Raw genomic sequence first — 19440 nt, forward strand, 5'->3', positions numbered from 1 at the left:
ACGACAGAAGGTATAGGTACAGTTCGGCTATGGCTCCGACTTTGGGATGGTGGCCTCCCTTGACATCACTTATCCTTCCCGCACAACCAACACAATTAAAACTTAAGTCCACATTTAGATCACCCTTAGTCATAAAGGCATAGTCTTACTCAAGCTCACTCCACCATCTTGTGTGCAACATAAACTAGCTGCTACATATTCAGCTTCGGTTGAGGATAGGGCAACGGTATTTTTCTTCTTGCTAGCCCAAGTTACTAACAATTTCCCTAGAAAGTGGTATATTCCACTTTACTTTTTCTATCAACTTTGCATCCACCTAGTCAGCATCGGTGTAGGCCATAAGTTCAAACATTTTTTATTTTGGATAGAATAGGCCTAAATTTTCAGAACCTTTAATGTATCTTAAGATTCTTTTAGTGGCTTTCAAGTGAGACTCTTTTGGATCCGCTTGATATCTAGCACATGTACCAACACTAAACACAATATTGGGTTTAGAGACCATTATGTATAGCAAAGAGCCAATGATTCCTCTATATAACTTTTGATCCACTGATTTCCATTTCTCATCTTTATCAATGGTACTTGATGTGCTCATAAGGGTTGAGATAGGCTTACAATCTTTCATTCCAAATTTAGTTAAGATTTCTTTTACATACTTAGCTTGACTTAAATAAGTTCCTTGAGATGTTTGCCTAATTTGAAGACCTAGGAAGTATGTTAATTCTTCCATCATGCTCATTTCAAATTCATTTTGCATTATTGAGGCAAACTCTTCACACAACCTAATATTTGATGATCCAAAAATAATGTCATCTACATAAATCTGGACAAGTAACATATCATTTCTTTTCTTCTTAATGAAAAGTGTTGTGTCAACCTTGTCTCTTTGAAATCCATTTTCAGTAAGAAACTTACTTAACCTTTCATACCAAGTTCTAGGAGCTTGTTTTAAATAATATAGGGCTTTAGTAAGCTTATATACATGATTTGGATATTTTGGATCTTCAAAGTTGGGTGGTTGTTTTATAAACACTTGCTCTGAAATGAAACCATTTAAGAATGCACTTTTAACATCCATTTGATATAACATGAAGTTCTTGTAGCATGAGAAAGATAATAGGATTCTTATAGCTTCCAATCTTGCTACCGGAGCATAGGTTTCATCATAATCAATGCCTTATTCTTGACTATATCCTTGAGCAACTAATCTAGCTTTATTTCTAATGATGTTACCACTTTCATCAAGCTTGTTTCTAAAGACCCATTTTGTTCCTATGATAGGATGATCTGATGGTTCAGGTACAAGACACCAAACTTCATTTTTTTCGAATTAGTTTAGCTTATCTTGCACAGCTTTAACCCATTCATCATCATTTAAAGCTTCTTGAACATTTTTGGGTTCTATTTGAGATATTAGAACTAGATCGGTATTTAATCTAAGAGAGATCTAGTTGATACTCCTTTGCTAGGATCTCCTAAGATTTCATTTTCTTTAACATAATTTCTTTCTCTTGGAAATGAAACTTCTTTTTGATTTTATTGATCTTGGATATTGCTTTGATCTATTTCTTCATTGATTTGAATCTCATTCATCTTATTTGGAATGTCTTCTAGATCATCATCATTATTGATTATTCTAGGTTTGTCATCAAACACTACATAAATTGATTCTTCTACAACCAGCATTCTTTTATTAAATATTCAATAAGCTTTGCTTTGAGATGAGTAACCTATAAATATGCCTTCATCACTCTTAGCATCGAATTTTCCTAAGTTATCTTTACCATTGTTTAGAACAAAGCATTTGCACCCAAAGTGATGGAAATGAGAGATATTTGGTTTTTTTGTGTTTATATAACTCATATGGAGTTCTTTTAATGATTGGTCTTAAAGATACTCTATTTAAAACATAGCATGCTGTATTTACAGCTTCAACCCAAAAATATTTTGGTAAGTTACTTTCTAACAACATGGTTCTAGACATTTCTATAAGAGTTCTATTCTTTCTTTCAATGACACCATTTTGTTGAGGGGTTTCTAGAGACCGAGAAGTTATGGTGAATTCCGTTTTCTTCACAATAGGATTGAAATTCTTGATTTTCAAATTCTCCACCATGATCACTTCTTATTTGTTTTATTTTTAATTCTTGTTCAGTTTGAAGTCTTTTGCACAATCTAGAGAATGCTTTAAAAGCATCATTTTTATTTCCTAAGAATAACACCCATGTAAACCTTGAGAAATCATCTACTATGACTAGGGTATAGCATTTTCCTCCTAAACTTTGAGTTCTCATAGGACCAAACAAATCTAGATGAAGCAATTCTAGAGGTCTAGCTGTGCTAACTGAATTTGTGGATTTAAATGAAGATCTAGTTTGTTTTCCTTTCATACACGTATCACATACATGATCATTTTTAAAGTTTATATTGAGAAAACCTCTAACTAGTTGTTTTATATCCAGTTTGTCAATTAAACTCATGCTTGCATGACCTAGTTTCTTATGTCATAACCAAGACAAATTTGAATTTCATGCAATAAGGCAATTTTCATGTTTAAGCACAACATTATCAAGCCAAATAACATATACATTTCCATGTCTATTTCCAGAAAAAATAAGTTCATTTGATTTCAAATCATAGACTTTACATTTGCTTGATTTAAAAGTGACTCTATGTCCTTTATCACATAATTTGCTTATACTTAGCAAGTTGTGTTTTAAACCTTCAACTAGGCATACATTTTCAACTTTTGTTCTACTTAAACCAATTGTGCCATAGCCAAGGATTTTACCTTTAGAGTTGTCTCCATAGACAACATTACCTTTTTCTTTGTAAGTGAGAGATATGAATTGATCCTTATCTCCCGTCATATGCTTGGTGCATCCACTATCAAGATACCACTTCTTCTTTCCTACCTTGGATACCAAGCTCACCTATAAGAAATACATCACATTGGTACTTTTGGTACCCAAATTTTCTTGGGTCCAACAATGTTAGCAACCACATCATCTTTAGTCTTTGGAATCCAAATCAAGTTTAATCTTTAAGCATTTTTTCTATAGAAGCATTGCTTGATATGGTGTCCCTTCTTGTTACAAAAATGACAAGTCAAACTTGTTGTTTTATAAAAGCTTTGATTGTGATAGTGATGATTAACATGGTTTTTAAATGAGGGTGGCTTATATAAAACATTTCCTTTAACAAATTTTGTTATTGAGGTAGATGGTGTATCATTTGTATATCCTAACCCTCTTTTGTCTCCAAAAGGTTTTTGACTACCCAATATCATTTCTAGCCTTTTCTTTCCTTCCATAATTTTTTCAAATGATTCCAATAAGTCATTGTTTTTCTTTTCCAATTATGAAAATCTGATTTTCAAATTTTCACTTTCTTTATCCTTTTGTTTAATGATTTGCTCTAAGTTATCATAAGCAATCTTAAGATCATTGCATTCTTTTTCTTTGATTGTTGAGACATTTTTCAGAACTTTGTTTTTAGCCAAAACTTTGTTATACGTTTCTAAAAGTAAGTTGTATTCATCTTGTAAAGAATTAAATGAAAGAAAATTGATACTAGATGAACATGAAGTTACCTCATTTTCTTCTCGTGCCATAAGACAAAAGTTTACAGCCTCTTCTTGTTGACTTGAATCGGAGGAGATGGAATCTTCTTCATTCAATATGGCTAATGACTTCTTCTTCTTGTTCTTTTTTATCTTTTTGTATTGAGGACAATCTTCCTTGATATGTCCTGGTTTCTTACACTCAAAACATTTAATTCATAAGGAGTATCTTTAGAAAATTTCTTGTTTTCATATGGTTTTCTCTTGGAAAATTTTCCTTTTCTCATAAACTTGTTAAAGCGTTTTGTGAGTAGAGTAAGTTCTTCATCTTCATCAATTGTTTCACTTTCATCTTCTTCTTTGGCCTTGAATGCTAAGGATTTCATTTTGAGTCCATTTGATTATTTTCTATTTAACTTAATCTTATGAGTTAATAGATAACCTAATAGATTATCCATTGTGAGTGTAGCTATGTCTCTAGCTTCTTCTACAGTTGTGACTTTAGGTTCCCAACTAGATGGCAAGCTTCCTAAGATCTTATGAACCTTTTCTTCAGTTCTTATTGTTTTTCCTAAAGCTTGCAAGTTTGTTACAATGTCATTAAACCTTGTGAACATCTCCTTAATGGATTCACTAGCATTCACTATGAAATTTTGATATTCACTAGTAAGGATTGCAATTTTAATGCTTTTCACTTTCTTGGTTCCTTTATGTGTTACTTTTAAGTGATCCCAAATTTCTTTTGCTGTAGTACATGAAATGACTCTATTAAACTCACCTGGACTTAATGCACAATGTAATATATTAACAGCTCTAGCATTTGTCTCGTTAGTGTGTTTTTGTTGTTCATTCCAACTTTCAGTAGGAGGTTCCGATAATGTAACCATACTAGATACACATGTATATATTTCAATATTTTGCATTAAGAAATACCTCATTCTTGTTTTCCAGTAGGTGTAGTTTGAACCATCGAAATAAGGAGGCCTTGAGCTGTTTTGTCCTTCCAACTTGAAGTCAGTGTTGAATTCCATTTGGATCTTTACTCTTGGGTGGTTAGACCTACAAAACACTTAGAGACCTTGCACTCTGATACTAATTGTTAGTTCCAAATGATGGAAAATATATCCCAAGAGGGGGGTGAATTGGGATTAGGGTAATTTTTTTGATAGATTAAGGACCTAGGAATGGTAGAACACAATGTTTCGAAATATCAAGGAGTTTGTTTCGAAATTAACCTTTCTATTAAGTATGTTTCGAAACCAAAGTGAGTATGTTTTGAAACTTTCCTCTCAGTTTTGCTTATTTTGAAACTTTTAGCTTTTGAAAATGATTCTTTTGAAAGCATGAACAATGATAACAGATAAGAGAAATAGTAAAGCAAATGCACACAAGATTTATAGTGGTTCGACCCCCGCTTACTCCACTACCTTTAAGCTTACCCACTTGAAGGATTTTCAAACACAATCACTTTTACTAGTGATCAACCACACCAAGAGTTTTACCACGGTTCACCCTAAAACTTTACACAATGAGTTTTCACGGGCTCAACTCAAACCTTACAACAAGATAAATAAAACTTATCTTTTACAACCTAACAGTTTTAATGTAATGAAAACCTTATCAAATGGTTGTACAAACCTATTGGTATGAGGTGAGGAGAGCTTAGAAGGATAAGATGTCAGTTTCAGTTTGCTTCTCCTTTTCACACCACAAAGCACACCAATGATTGAATGAATGATTTTTCTTTGAGAGCTTGTCGAAAGGATTTTGTTCACCTGTGCTTGAGAATGTGGTAATGTCTCTTATTGTTGTATACTCGTGTATATGCTTGTTAGAGCTCTTTCTTGTCTTTAAAGAACCAATTAAATACCAAGAAATATAATTTTGGCTAATTATAAAAGTTAGAGACAAGATGATAAAGTAGGTTTTGAAACACACCTTATAGGTTTTGAAACAAAATTCTTTTACACTGAGGTTTCGAAACAAACATCTCATGTTTCGAAACATTCAGCCTTTACAACTGGTTATGCACTAAGAGATAGAATGAGTGAGAGACAATGCTTTAAAAACAAAATGATTTTGTTTTATTCTCCACTTTCAAAATATCTGAAATTTAAACATCAGGGTATGGAGATTATTTCAAAAGAAAGATTTTAAATAGCTTTTGAATTAAAGTGCAAAAGTATGTCAGTTTTTCAAATATTTTGTTGACAGAGTCAGATGTTTCAAAATATGCTATGAAGGTTTCGAAACATACTTCAAAAACATATACGAAAACATATGCAACACATTTTTAAATGCCCTACTAACAGAAATGATAGAGGTTTCGAAACATACTATATAGGTTTTGAAATATAGCATATAAACTTAGCAAACAATGAAACCTTAACAAAAGACATTTCGAAACATGTATAGAAACATGGCAAAATGATGTTTCGAAACATGGAAACTTAGTTTCGAAACATGATGCATGAATTTTGGATTTTTCAAACATTTGAATATACGCGCCAAAACACTAATCAAGTATGTTTCGAAATATGAAAACTTTATTTCGAAATATGAGATTCACCTAATGATTTTTCATTCTTAGATAGGTTTTTCAACAAACACATTTTCTCATATATCAAAAAATATGATACAACAAATCCTCTACTTTAGCATCCAAATAATCCTTTAAGCGGTTAGGATTGAGATCCTCGTATTCCCGCCAATCGAGAATGCCTCCCCTAACTTCAGAAATTAAAATCTTCAGAAATTAGGCCTGAGGTAGCCCTTGTTGCGCCCTGTCCTTCCTCGTCTATCCTGGCCCTCTTATTCCTTCAAGCTAAATACATCTCTCCCTCTTCAACTTTTTCAGAGTGAGAAGTGACTTGGGCAACTCGCGGTTGTGCCACTTGTTGAGCTGCTTCTATCCATTGCATATCTTTATCCAGCCTATCCCATATTATCCTTCCATATCATTGCATCTTTGTATGCCAAAAACAACAAATTATCAGTATGATCATTGAAATATCAAAGAAAGTAAAATAGCAATCAAAAAAGAAAAGGGGCAAGGTAAGTGATTGCTACCCTACCCTGCACATTTATTTATCAAAATAACAACCAAATTCATCAAACATTAATCTTCTTGTTAAAGCAGGTATAGGGCGATTATACTCGCCAATGTGCGTGTAGTACAATTTTAAATTTACATTTCGGTGAGTCCGAGTCGGTTCACAGGGAGATTATTTATGGATGAAAACAAAAATTACAGAAGATTTGATTTTAGGCGGTGATTAAGATGATCTAAAAGCAAGAATTAAAACTAAACTAACACTGAATTTAAGCAGTTTGGGTCAAGACAAATTCAATGTTAAAACCAATTAATTCCCAATTTAATAGAAAAGATCAGTAATATTTATCTGAATTAAGTTTTGCAGATCTGTCAGTAATTTTAGTTCAAGATAATGATAATTCTTGTTTAAGCAATCTCCATACATGTCATGAAAATTCTAAGTTAAGCAATTACCATAAATTGAATTATATCCCACAAACAGAATTTATAGATACAGATTAATCATTTGGGCTTGGGTATGAAAACATTTCCAAGTCTAGCAATCTCTGTACGTGACATGGAAATTCTAAGTTAGGCTTATGCTTCAATCTAAACTCAAAGATACACTATATGCACACTGCTCAAATTAAATCAAATTAATATTACACATTTGAAGCGTAGTTTTCTTTAGGAATCATTGGTGTTGGACACTGTCATTGCCTTAACCCAAGATTAGATTTAGCTACTCATCTTCATTTGAAAATAAATTGGCAGGAATTTAAATGATGGAAATTAAAATTGTAGAAATTAAGAGACAATATTTAAATGACAATATTTAATTGACCATATGGGCGGTGTAAAATTAAGAGACAATAATTAAAAGACAATATTTAATCTACCATATAGGCGGTGTATAATTAAGAGACAATAATTAAAAGACAATATTTAATCTACCATATAGGCGGTGTATAATTAAGAGACAATAATTAAAAAATAATATTTAACCGACCATATAGGTAGTGTATAATTAAGAGACAATATTTAATCGACTATATAGGCAGTGTATAATTAAGAAACAATAATTAAAAGACAATATTTAACCGACCATATAGGCGGTATATAATTAAGAGACAATAAGAATAACATAACACAACTATATGAAAACTAAAGTTTGAAGAATTGAGAGAAAAATTCTAAGAACACAACTATATGGAAACTAAAGTTGAAGATTTGAGAGAAAAATTCTAAGAATACAACTATGCTTTCATTATAAAAAAATTGGATGGTTACAAATGCAACCAAGTGAACTATTTATAATCCACAAGATGCAATGGAAACCACACAATTATCTAATTTAATAATAAAAATGATAAACAAATATTTAATTTAATAATACAAAGATAAAAAAAATATCTAATTTAAAAAATATAAAGATAAACAAAATATTTAAGAAACTTCCACAACTTGGGCCTTTAGTTTTGGGATTGGGCCTTCTTTGTTTTGGACTTGAGTCTTCCTCGTGTTGGGCTTGGGCCTTCCTTGTGTTTGGCTTGTGCCTTCCTTGTTTTGGGTTTGGCCTTCCTTGTGTTGGGCTTCCAATCCATATATTATATATATTATATTTATTTTTTTATTTTATATATTTTTTTATATTAATATTTTTAAATCTACACGCAATCACAAAATGCATAATAATATTCAATTTAAACTATTTTGAGATAAAAATAAGGGTGAAATTATAAGAAAATTTTTACAAAATTAACCACTAATCAGTAAGCACCCTTGGGGTTTGTCTCCCTTTTGCACCCTTCCTCCTCTTCTCATGTCGGGTCCTCATCCCCTATTATATTCACCTCTTTTTCGTCATCCTCTTCTCCCTCACTTTCTTCCCCTTCTTCACTATCATCTAATAAAGAAGATGATGAGGATGCAACCACCTAGGAGTCAATTGGTCTCGATGGACTGGCATCATCGTCCCCTCCAACAACCATCCTCCACTTAGCCTCTATAAGGCGATCATCGATTGTCAAGTCCGAAATGAGCACTGGACCTCATTTGGGCTAGCTTATTAATATTTTCCTAGCATTATTGTTAAAATCTCGATTTTATGTGCACGATTTTACAATTTTAGGCTTCGAAGACCCCCAAATGATTCAAATCCCATGTAAAATCCAATTTGGGGTAAAGTCTTATAAAATCTTGATTTTACGTGTACGATTTTACACTTCAGAGACCCCCCAACAATTTTACGATTTAGAGACCTCTATTGATTTAAGTTACAATTTAGATGATGCTTCCAACGTCTGAGTGTCACATAGCATCTGGCATTGGAACTTATACAATGAATTTCTATATTTTGCCTCTAAATTGGAACTTGATTTAACATTGATTGCCATAAGTTCCAATGTCATATAGCATCTAACATTGATTGCATAAGTTCCAATTTACTTGATTTAACATTAATTGTATAAGTAAATCAAGGTAAACAAGTAATTAATTAATGGACCACCCAACCCCAAATCGGGATTTTACTTGATTTAATCAATGTTAAATCAAGTAAAATTTGCAACTTAAATCTTATGGAAGATGTTGGAAGCATCCTCTAAAGAATTTTAAGCTATATTTTACCTTTAAATTACCTACGTTTTGCCTCTAAATTGCCTATACCAACCAGCTAGTTTTTTAGCTATATTTTGGAAACATCATCTTTGGAGCTATAATAAGGAATAATTAGATTATTAAATGATATTAATTCATTTTCTATAAAATTATGTTATTATAAACATAAATTTATAAAAATTAAAAGGTATTTTTAATTATCTTTAAAATTTTATGATTTTAAGATTCAATTTTATGAACCATTTTTCGATCCCACTTAAAATCCCGATTTTAACTACCTTGCTTCCTAGTGTTCCTTCACCAGTGAATTTATGTCCGACCACTCATGCCTCACACTTCTAACTTTCTCAGTGCGCTAACTTCGTGATGACCTCTAGCATCCCGAGGGGTGGCGTAACCATCAACCACTTAGTCTCAAAATCATCTAATTCTTTAGGGTTGCCCTTAAACAACCTAACCCTAATAATTGTACTTTGAAGGCATACAAATTCTCTCTCCCCCCTCATGGTCCAGACTCGATAAAATCAGTTTAAAAAGAAAGGTGGTTGGGTTCTACCTCACGCTCCTTGCACAAGGTAAAAAATCTCGCTAGCACAACCCAACCATTCGAACGTAACTGGGCTGACACCAACATCACCTCTTCCAAAAGTTACATCCCAAAAGGCTACAGTGGAATCCTAAGTCCTACTCTCAAGTTATCTAGGTGAATCGCTATCTCACCTCCTTTAATAGTAACAGTAAGCTTTGTAACCTTAGGACCCCTTGGCCTTCACGATTGAGGAATGCTGTAAGCCCGCACAAAACCATCAGTTATTTCGCCTCCTAGAACCAAGGGTTGCATCCATGGGAAAATGGCAATTTCGAAAAAGGAGGTTGTGAGGAAGCTATTTTACCTCAAAGTGTTTTTCTTTCAAAAGCAAAAGATTCTTTTGAACACTAAGAATCTCTAGGGAGCCAGGAGCAGTGCAAAGTCTCTGGTGTTACAAAAAGAGTCTTCGAGTGCTCCAGATAACGCTAGCTCTTCGGGGGGGAAATGTGGCATATTGGGGACCATCGCCTATTTATAACTGCGCTTAGAAATCGAGGAGTTGCAAGAATTCCCCGGAGACTCTCCCTTGGTGGCACGTATTCAGCACCCATATTTTACTCTTCCATTTTCCTTTTAACCCAAGACAAGAGTGAGAAGCTATTGTTGTGGAGTGCCCTCGAAAATTCTAAAATTCCTAAGTCCTAAAAAGTGTCCTGCTAAGTCTAGGGACCTCAAAGAGTCTCATGGGATGAGAGTTCCCCGAGGCCTCTAGAGAGTCCATGGGATAGTCGAGCCTCACGCCCTGCATAGCCTGGAGACTTCCTTAGAATCATCCGGGCCAAAGTTACCCGATGGCCCGAAGACCCATCAAATTTATTTGGAGACACTCACCGGGGCACTTTAACCCCGAAAACATCTCCAGGTCTCCGGCCTCATCCGATGCATCCCAAAGAGTCTGAAGACTCTCATCTTTGGACCCCGCCAAATATTTATAAATATCCGTCTACTCCTAGGCAAATGGACCTTTTTTTCTCGAAGCCTCACTCAACTCACAGGCTCTCTCTCTAAAACCTCAAACTCGAAGACCTAAAACCCCTAATGCACAAATAACTCATCAGGAGCTTACTTCTCAAAGACCCATAGTGATTACATCCATATTCAGTATATATCCACATTTTGCTTGAAGACACCTATGTCTGACTTAGACATCAGAAAGCCTGCATGGGGAAGATCCTTGCGTGCCTTTTGATTGTCTCTACGACTGCAGATTTAGTCAGGAAAGTAGTCCTCAAAGGCCATCCAAAAGTACCCTTTGAAGACTTTCTAGGACTTGTTTATTCTCAGTCCCTCGAAGACTCTCCTGAGGCTGAAGACCCCGGAGACCCCTATAGGTCACTGAAGCTCTAGGATAGCAGATCAGGCTTGAACTCTGTTGATTCCCTAAGCAATATCTTGAACCTCACTATTTTATCGAGGAACTCTATTTTGGCTGTTTTCAAGACAAATAAATGTAATTATTATAAGTCAGCAACAATAATTACCTATTTTATAATGACTCAATGTATTTAATACTCTTATTGGAAAGTCATTTTTTACAGTTAGGTGTATTATTAGCTTCAAGTATGTAGAGTAAATCTTTGGAATTTACAAAATAATATAAGGGAAATAATTCTTATAAATTTATGTAACACACATAAATTTATAATAACTATATTTAAATTCATAATAATTTTATTTAAAATTAAAAATAAATCTACTCACTATTATGAACTATTATTAATTCTTTGATAGAACTATTATTAATTTATATATATCACATAAATTTATTTTAGTTATTTATTAAATTTATTCATGGGTGTAGTAGGGATACTTATTTTATGAAAAAAAAAAAACAGAGAAAAGATAGGGATACATATGATGGGATTGACACAATGACCAAGTCTATATTTGGACTTCATCAGTCAAAGTATAGCCAAACAAGTTAACGTGATCAAAATCAAATATAATATGATTGGATGTTGGTTTCTAAGCTCGTAGAATCACATAAAAAACAATATCTTTTAAATAATTTTCTGTATCAAATAAAATATAGAGTTTACTTAAAAATCTAAATATGGATAGAAGGTTCATATTCAACTATTTATTTACAAACAATTAATAGAAATAAATTATTTGGCCCAAGCTATAAATGTTTACTAATTTAAAATCCCTAGTTGCCACTACTATATAAACCCTACTATTCAAGATCTTATAAAAGAATAATTAAGTTAAAACCGGCGCACGAATCAAATGTTGGGATAAAGTTTGAGGATTCAATTGGGTTTTCAAACCTATTTTGGTATTAGTATTTTATGTGTTAGATTTAACATTTAATTTTTAATATTTATCAATCAAAATCACATGAATTTAGAAATACAGTAAATTCGTCAATCAATATCCCCAATATTTTGCATGGTGTAGATGAAAACATAAAAAAAAAAAAAAAAAAAAAAATAGTGTTAGGGAACCCAATAAAACAAGAAGTTAATTAAGCAAAAGTTGAGAGACTGCTGTCTCAAATAAATTTGATCCCTAATAACTAATGTGAATAATATATCCATCTAACCACTAAACTTGAAAAGCCCTTCTCTTTAGAGTGTGTTTCTATGCACTGGCTTATGACGAGGCTGCTCTCAGATTCAAAGGGAGCAAATCCAAGCTCAATTTTCCCGAAAGGGTTCAATGGAGGACCGAGCTTGGATGCTTGATCACTACAGTTCGGCAAGACTTGCGAATCAATCCTCAACAACATCTCCATTCGGTTGCTCCTAATGATCAGCCGTTGCCATCTCATCAAGAAGCTTATCTCCACACTCAACAAGTTCTTCCTTATCAGGCTAGTGCTATGAACTATGGCCTTTCGGTTCCATCTTTGGCATCCCAACATGAAGGACGAGGAGGAGAGCTCACAAGGCCTTCTTCTGATCAGTTTGGAAGTAGTAGTTCTACTTGTGATCCTCGTACTTATCGGATCAATTAATGATGCAAATTAAACATACTCTCAACAGGTTATATCGGAAATTAAGTTTGATCTACGTGATCATGAAGGTGGCGACCAGCATGTGGGTGCAGTATCTCGAGTAAGTTGTGATTTTTCAGTGCAAGCTTAAGCACTCTCTTAATTATCAACGCCTTGTGTATTTCAATAAGAATTGGTTAAAGGGTATTACATCTTCACTAAAATCAGGAATATTAGGCTGCGTTCTCTTTACTTTTCAATTTTCAGTTTTGAATTTTAAATTCATTTTAAGTTTTCTGTTTTAGTAGTCTGTTTTTAGAAAACTAAAAACGCGTTCTCTTTGTCATTTTGAAAAATTATTTTTCAAAACAGAAAATTAGAAAACGCTCTTTAAAATTTTGAAAATATTTTTTTAATGATATTTTATTCAATAAATTTGATTATTAAGTAAATTATAAATATTTAATGTTAATATATTATTAAAAATATATATATATTTTAAAGTTAATGAATTTTGTAATATTTTTTTCCACTACAATAATAAAATATAAATAAATAAATATGTTTTGAGTTTTGAATTTATTTTAGATGAAAACACTCAAAACAACTTTTTGTTGTTTTCAATTTTCTTTATAATTTTTTTTTTGTTTTCAAAAATGTATTTTTAAAAACAGTAAAGAGAACGCGTTTTCATTATTTTAGAAAATTGAAAACTAAAAATGACTTGAAAACAGTAAAGAGAACGCAACCTTAATGTTTGGAATGTTGCAACTCAATATATTTTGCTACTCCGTAGGTTTTGTCCCTATATTTATACCATTCATCCAATGCTTGCTAGCTGTTATTTTCTTGATTTTGATACCATTCATCCAATGCTTATTTTAGTGAAGATGTAATTTTCTTATTTTGATACCATTCATCCAATGTTACAAAACCTACGGAGTAGCAAAATATATTGAGTTGCAACATTCCAAACATTAATATTCCTTATTTTAGTGAAGACGTAATTTTCTTTAACCAATTCTTATTGAAATACACAAGGCATTATTGATAATTAAGAGAGTGTTTAAGCTTGCACTGAAAAATCACAACTTACTCGAGATACTGCACCCACAGGCTGGTCGCCACCTTCATGATCACGTGGATCAAACTTAATTTGCGATATCACCTGTTGAGAGTACGTTTAATTTGCATCATTAATTGATCCGATAAGTAGGAGGATCACAAGTAGAACTACTACTTCCAAACTGATCAGAAGAAGTCCTTGTGAGCTCTCCTCCTTGTTCTTCATGTTGGGATGCCAAAGATGAAACCGAAAAGCCATAGTTCACAGCACTAGCCTGATCAGGAAGAACTTGTCGAGCGTGGAGATAAGCCTCTTGATGAGATGGCAGTGGCTGATCATTTGGAGCAACCGAATAGAGATGTTGTTGAGGATTGATTCGCAAGTCTTGCCGAGCTGTAGTGATCAGGCATCCGAGCTCGGTCCTCCATTGAACCCTTTCCGGAAAATTGAGCTTGGCTTTGTTCCCTTTGAATCTGAGAGCAGCCTCGTCATAAGCCAGTGCTGCGTCCTCGGCCGTCTTGAAAGTGCCAAGCCAGACTCGGGCTGCCTTGTTCGGATCGCGAATCTCGGCTGCGAATTTACCCCATGGTCGCCGCCTAACCCCTCTATACTGTCTTCTCTCCTGGTAATTCCCTTCACATAAATTAGGTCATACTTGAAGTTAAAAAAATGGCAGTTCTTCATGAACATACAGGATCCATATATAATTAGGGTTCTTCACACACACACACACACATATATATACGCATATCAATTATTATTCTAGCATACTGAATGAGTTTATCTAGTAGAGTAATGGCTGCCGGATCTCTTCGATGACAACATATACATACATATATAAAGTTCTAGCTAGCAGCTGAAACATTGAATGCGCTTAGCTGATTTTAGGGCTTGGATCAGTACTTACAGGTGGCTTCAGAGCCAGCAAAACTCATCCCCAAATCTAAAATGTTTAGAAATTGAGGAAGAATACTGCTGGTCCAGAATTAATATATATATCGTAGATTTCATCTTAATTAATTATGTGATGGATGTGATGTTAATCATCGGTTACATACCTTGATCTGGACTGTGCTGAAACTGGTTGGCTTCCATAGCTTGAGATTGGGAATCAGAGGCTAAGGGGCTTTCATGAAGCGTGCTTCCAAGGACTTGAGCTAGAGCTGAGACCATGGTCCTTGTGTCGTGTTGGGAGCGAGCTGAGTAGACAGGGAAGATGTGTTCTTCCTCTTTCTTCTCCGATTCATCTTCGTCGTCGACGAATCTACGCCGCCTCTTCCCGTGCTTCGGATCCACCTTAATTACGAGCTTCTGCAACTTCTGGGATCGATCGAGTTTGGAAGCCACCAGATACGTACTCCAGGAATGTGGAGTTTCTTTGTGAGATTAACGATCACTTCAATGATATATATCCGGTGGTCAAGATAGATAAAGACTGATAATGAGTTGATCGGCGAAGACCAAGAAGAAGAAGAAGAAGGAGGAGAAAGAGTAAAATTATAGGAAGTGGTTGGAAATGGGACAATTAGGGTTTCTATCCCGCGCTATATGCTGGACTTGAACAGTCCATGTGGAAACTTGCTCTGCCTCTACACTCTTGTGACTGCCTGCATATACATACATACATACATACATACATATATATATACGACTGATTTTATGAAAGGGCAATGAGTAATCGTGGATAAATAATTGATGATTAATAATTAGTGTCAAACAAAGTGTTAAAACTCTATACTCAAATAACATTTTTATTTTACAAATAAATGGGTGATAATAATCTATATAATTTTTTCGCTACATTAATATAATTTGCTGATGTTCATATTTTAAATACAAAAACACTAGATAGTAGTTTGATAATTGCAAAGATAATATTAACACAGTCTTTAATGTCTGCATTTGTAAGACCTCAAAATAATTTTAGAATATTTAGAGATTTAAAAAAATAAATTCAAATTTAATTTGAAGAAAAATTTATTTGGCCAAATGAATGGTCAAATGGGTTAAACACACACATATACAAATATATATATATATATATATATTAATAAAATATAATATGTATAAAGGGATAATGCTTCTCTCTGAATCCTACTCTTTAGGTGGAAATGCAAAACCAAACAACACTATTTTGAACAAAGACCATTCCTCCCTCACCGCTTCTTCTCGTCTTTTCCCTCTTCTTCACTCTATCTGTCCCACTCCTTCCTCACGGCTTCGTTGCTTCAAAGTCGACTTCTCCCCTCTTCTTCCCTCACAACCCCATCTCTTGAAGCCAAATTCTCCCCTCACCTCTCCACAACGAAGTTGCCTCGCTCATCGTCATTATCACCTCCGTTGCTCCACACTCCTCCCTTCATTATCGTTGCCCAGATAGTGTCGATTATGTGCTCCAGATTGGTATAAAAATGATTTCCCAATTTAATTTTGCCCTTATCCAAATTTAATTTTTGTCTGTAAAATTTTACTAAATTAATGATTTAGGTATTAAATTACTTTTATGAAGTAATTATGTAGTTTGAATCTAACATTTTCGACTGAAAATTGCCCATTTCCCAATTTAAATTTTTTTAGTAAAATTTTCTATAAATTTTGTTTTGTAAATTCGAGAATGGCATAAAAGTGGATTCTGATTGTGCAGAATCCAGAATCCTAACTCTAATTGTCAACAACAGCATCACCAGTCCTAATTCCTTCACTTCCAACCAATTATTGTTCCTAATTGTTGCAGAGAACAAGCGCAGAAAACCAAATGCTGACCTAGTTGAATTTGACCTTGTCTTTTTGATGTGCATAACCAAATCAAGAGAGAGAGAGAGAGTTGTTGGGATTATGTGTTTGAATTTGGGTTATCTGTAGGGAGTTTTTTATTGTGTAGAATTCTTTGGTTTTCAGGGTAGTTGTTTGTAGATTTTGATTTGTTGAGCAGGGAAATTGAGTTTGCTATGCAGAGAGCTGAGAAAGTTATGTTGGTTTGCTGAGTTATGTTTGTTTGTTGTGCATAAAAAGTTGAGAGAGTTGTGTTTGCAAAATGTTTCTTTTTTCAAGTTAAATTAACAAGTACTTTGATCCTTTTTGGCTCCATAAAGATTTAAGGTTCATATATTGTAATGACCTCATTGTGCTTTAATTATGGAAGTTTTGGTTTTACTGTCTTTGTTCTATTATGAATCATGAAATTGTCCCATAAATTTTCTCCTAAAAATGTGAATTGAAAGCTAACTTTAAGACTACAACTTATAAGGTAACTGGCTGACATTTATATGAGTCAACATCAAAGCAACAATACGTTATCAAAGTACTTTTAGTGGCTACTGTATGCAAGATTATAACAATTCAGACCATATAAACAATATCTGCAGGACATGCCACTTACAATCACAAAAATCATTATAAATAAAGAACTAAAACCATCATTACCATCACTCATCTCCTTGGACTGATTCATTTGGGCAAGCAGTTGTTACTTGTATTTAAATAATGACAGAAGCCGATATTGTTAGCTTAAAAAAAAAAAAGGAAGGTCAAGTACAAGTCTATAGGCCATAAGCAAATAATAAATCACTCAATTAGTTTACCTTTCCTTTTGCCTTTCCACAAGTTCTAGCATCGTGACCTTGGACACCACACGCGCTACATGTTCGCCTCATCACTTGAGTAGCATTTTGTGAGACTTGAATTCCTGATGGAATCCTAGAAAGTTCTTTTGGTTGGCCCTTGGTTCTAACCCTTTCAGGATCACGAATGATTATATTACATGACACTACAAGAAAAATAATTTTTAGTGACGGAATTTCCATTGCTAATTTTTTTAAAATGGTTATATTGGGTCAACCCCGCTAAAAAATAAAAAATAAATAAATAAATAATTCAAATTTAGTGAAGGGATACAACCCATCGCTAAAAAATAAAAAAAATTTAAATAACACATCTTAGTGTGTGGGACTTTTAAGGATCCAAAGAAGTTGAAAGTTTATTTTGACTTGATATACCTTTTGTTTGTTTGTCTTTATTTGATGAATTATGCTTGAAAAATGTTTTTGAATATTAGATTTGATGAGTTTTGTCATTTGTGGGATATGTTTTGATGGACTAACAATTTGGATGATGAGTGCATAATTCCATATATTTATTTCTCTTACTTATGGTCTCTTGGGTGAGCTTTATGCCTTATTGTGTTGATTCATACTTATTTTTATGGTTAAGGCAATTTTGGATAGGTTAGAATAAATTGGGTTTTTACTTAGAAAATTTTAGTTTTTTAATATTTTGACCTTTTGGGCTTCTTATAGATTTTTAAACATATTAGAGTTCAATAACATGAATGAGGTCTTCAGAGATTTTGTAGAGGACTTCTTGGGATTTCCATAATGGTATGATTTGTCTAAATCCGAGTTCGTTTGGGCCTCCAACATTGCTTCAACGTTAGGGCCAAAAAGTTGGGCCAAATCCTAATCAGATTAGAATTCTGCATGAACATTGAATCTTTAAAAGGCCATAACTTGAGCTTTTAATATCCAAATTGAGTGATTCAAAATCCTAAATTCATCTAGACATTCTGAACTACAATTCTTAAGAGGGTCTGAATCCCAAAACGATCGTTCTCCAACCCAAAACGGGCTCGAAATTTATGGGAGTCTTGGAGCCCTAATTCTTTTGCTGATTTGGATTCTTTGTTGGGGGATATTTAAAGTCTTGATCCAATCTCAAGAAGGGAGGATTTCCAGGAAGAAAAAGAGGCAGAGAAGCACATCCAAGAGGAGGAAGAAACATCATTTTCATATTTTCTCTTCTTTTTGTGTTCTTTATGTCATTATGTGTGGCTAAACTTTATTTTTTTCGGTATAAGGATATTTTGAAGCCATGGTGAAGAACACTATGAGACTTTTTTGAGTTTATTTGCAATCTTATTTTCTCTTTAATATTCATGTATCTTCTGATTTTATTATTTATGATTGTGTGTTTTGATTGCATAGACAATCGCTATTCAATTCTTGATACATGATCAATTGCTAGCTTGAATACCAAATCTGTAATTGTTTGGTCTTTCTTGCATAAGTAACAACTAGGGTTCATGATTATGGACAAGTTTTCTTTCAATTCCTAGGGAGTACATGTGTTGAATTAAATAAACCGAGCTTGTGTGTTTATTGTTCAGATTTGGTCTTGTTTCCACAAAGTTTAATGCTGCCTTTGAATTTAATTCTAGAGAGCTTGTTCTATGGCTGTTTGAAGGTAAAGGTTAATTGAAGAGCTTGTTTTAATTAACTAAGAAGTAAGGGAAATATTGAATTAACAGAGCTTGTTGTTCTTTCTAAAATCAATTATTCAAGGAAAATTAGTGACTTTGGCATCAATGATCAGTGCCATAACCATTGGTGGATAAATCCCTTCTACTGAAAGCATTTCTATTGATTACTTTAATCTTTTTACATTTTGATTTGCCTTATTAATTTAGAATAATATTCTATTTTTAATTGTTTAAATTTCAAATTTCAAAACCCCCCAATTGTTTCTTCTATTTATTTTAAGTTTTCAAAGGAATAGATCTAACCAATCCCTGTGGATACGACCTTGCTCATCACTATCACAATTTACATTTTTAAGAGTAAGAATTTATTATTTGTTG

General features: G+C 33.4%; 1 protein-coding gene across 1 annotated transcript; it reads right to left on the minus strand.

The window, feature by feature from the left end:
- Window positions 1-13938: 13938 nt before the first annotated feature.
- LOC127790746 (ethylene-responsive transcription factor ERF115-like) lies at window positions 13939-15166 on the minus strand. The gene is made up of 2 exons (XM_052320399.1): window positions 14867-15166; window positions 13939-14441 (listed from the first exon to the last, which is right to left on the minus strand). The coding sequence occupies exons 1-2, from the start codon at window positions 14979-14981 to the stop codon at window positions 13939-13941; spliced, it is 618 nt and encodes a 205-aa protein (XP_052176359.1). The 5' UTR covers window positions 14982-15166.
- Window positions 15167-19440: the final 4274 nt, after the last annotated feature.

Source organism: Diospyros lotus, chromosome 14 (assembly GCF_014633365.1).
Source record: "Diospyros lotus cultivar Yz01 chromosome 14, ASM1463336v1, whole genome shotgun sequence".
NCBI lineage: Eukaryota > Viridiplantae > Streptophyta > Magnoliopsida > Ericales > Ebenaceae > Diospyros > Diospyros lotus.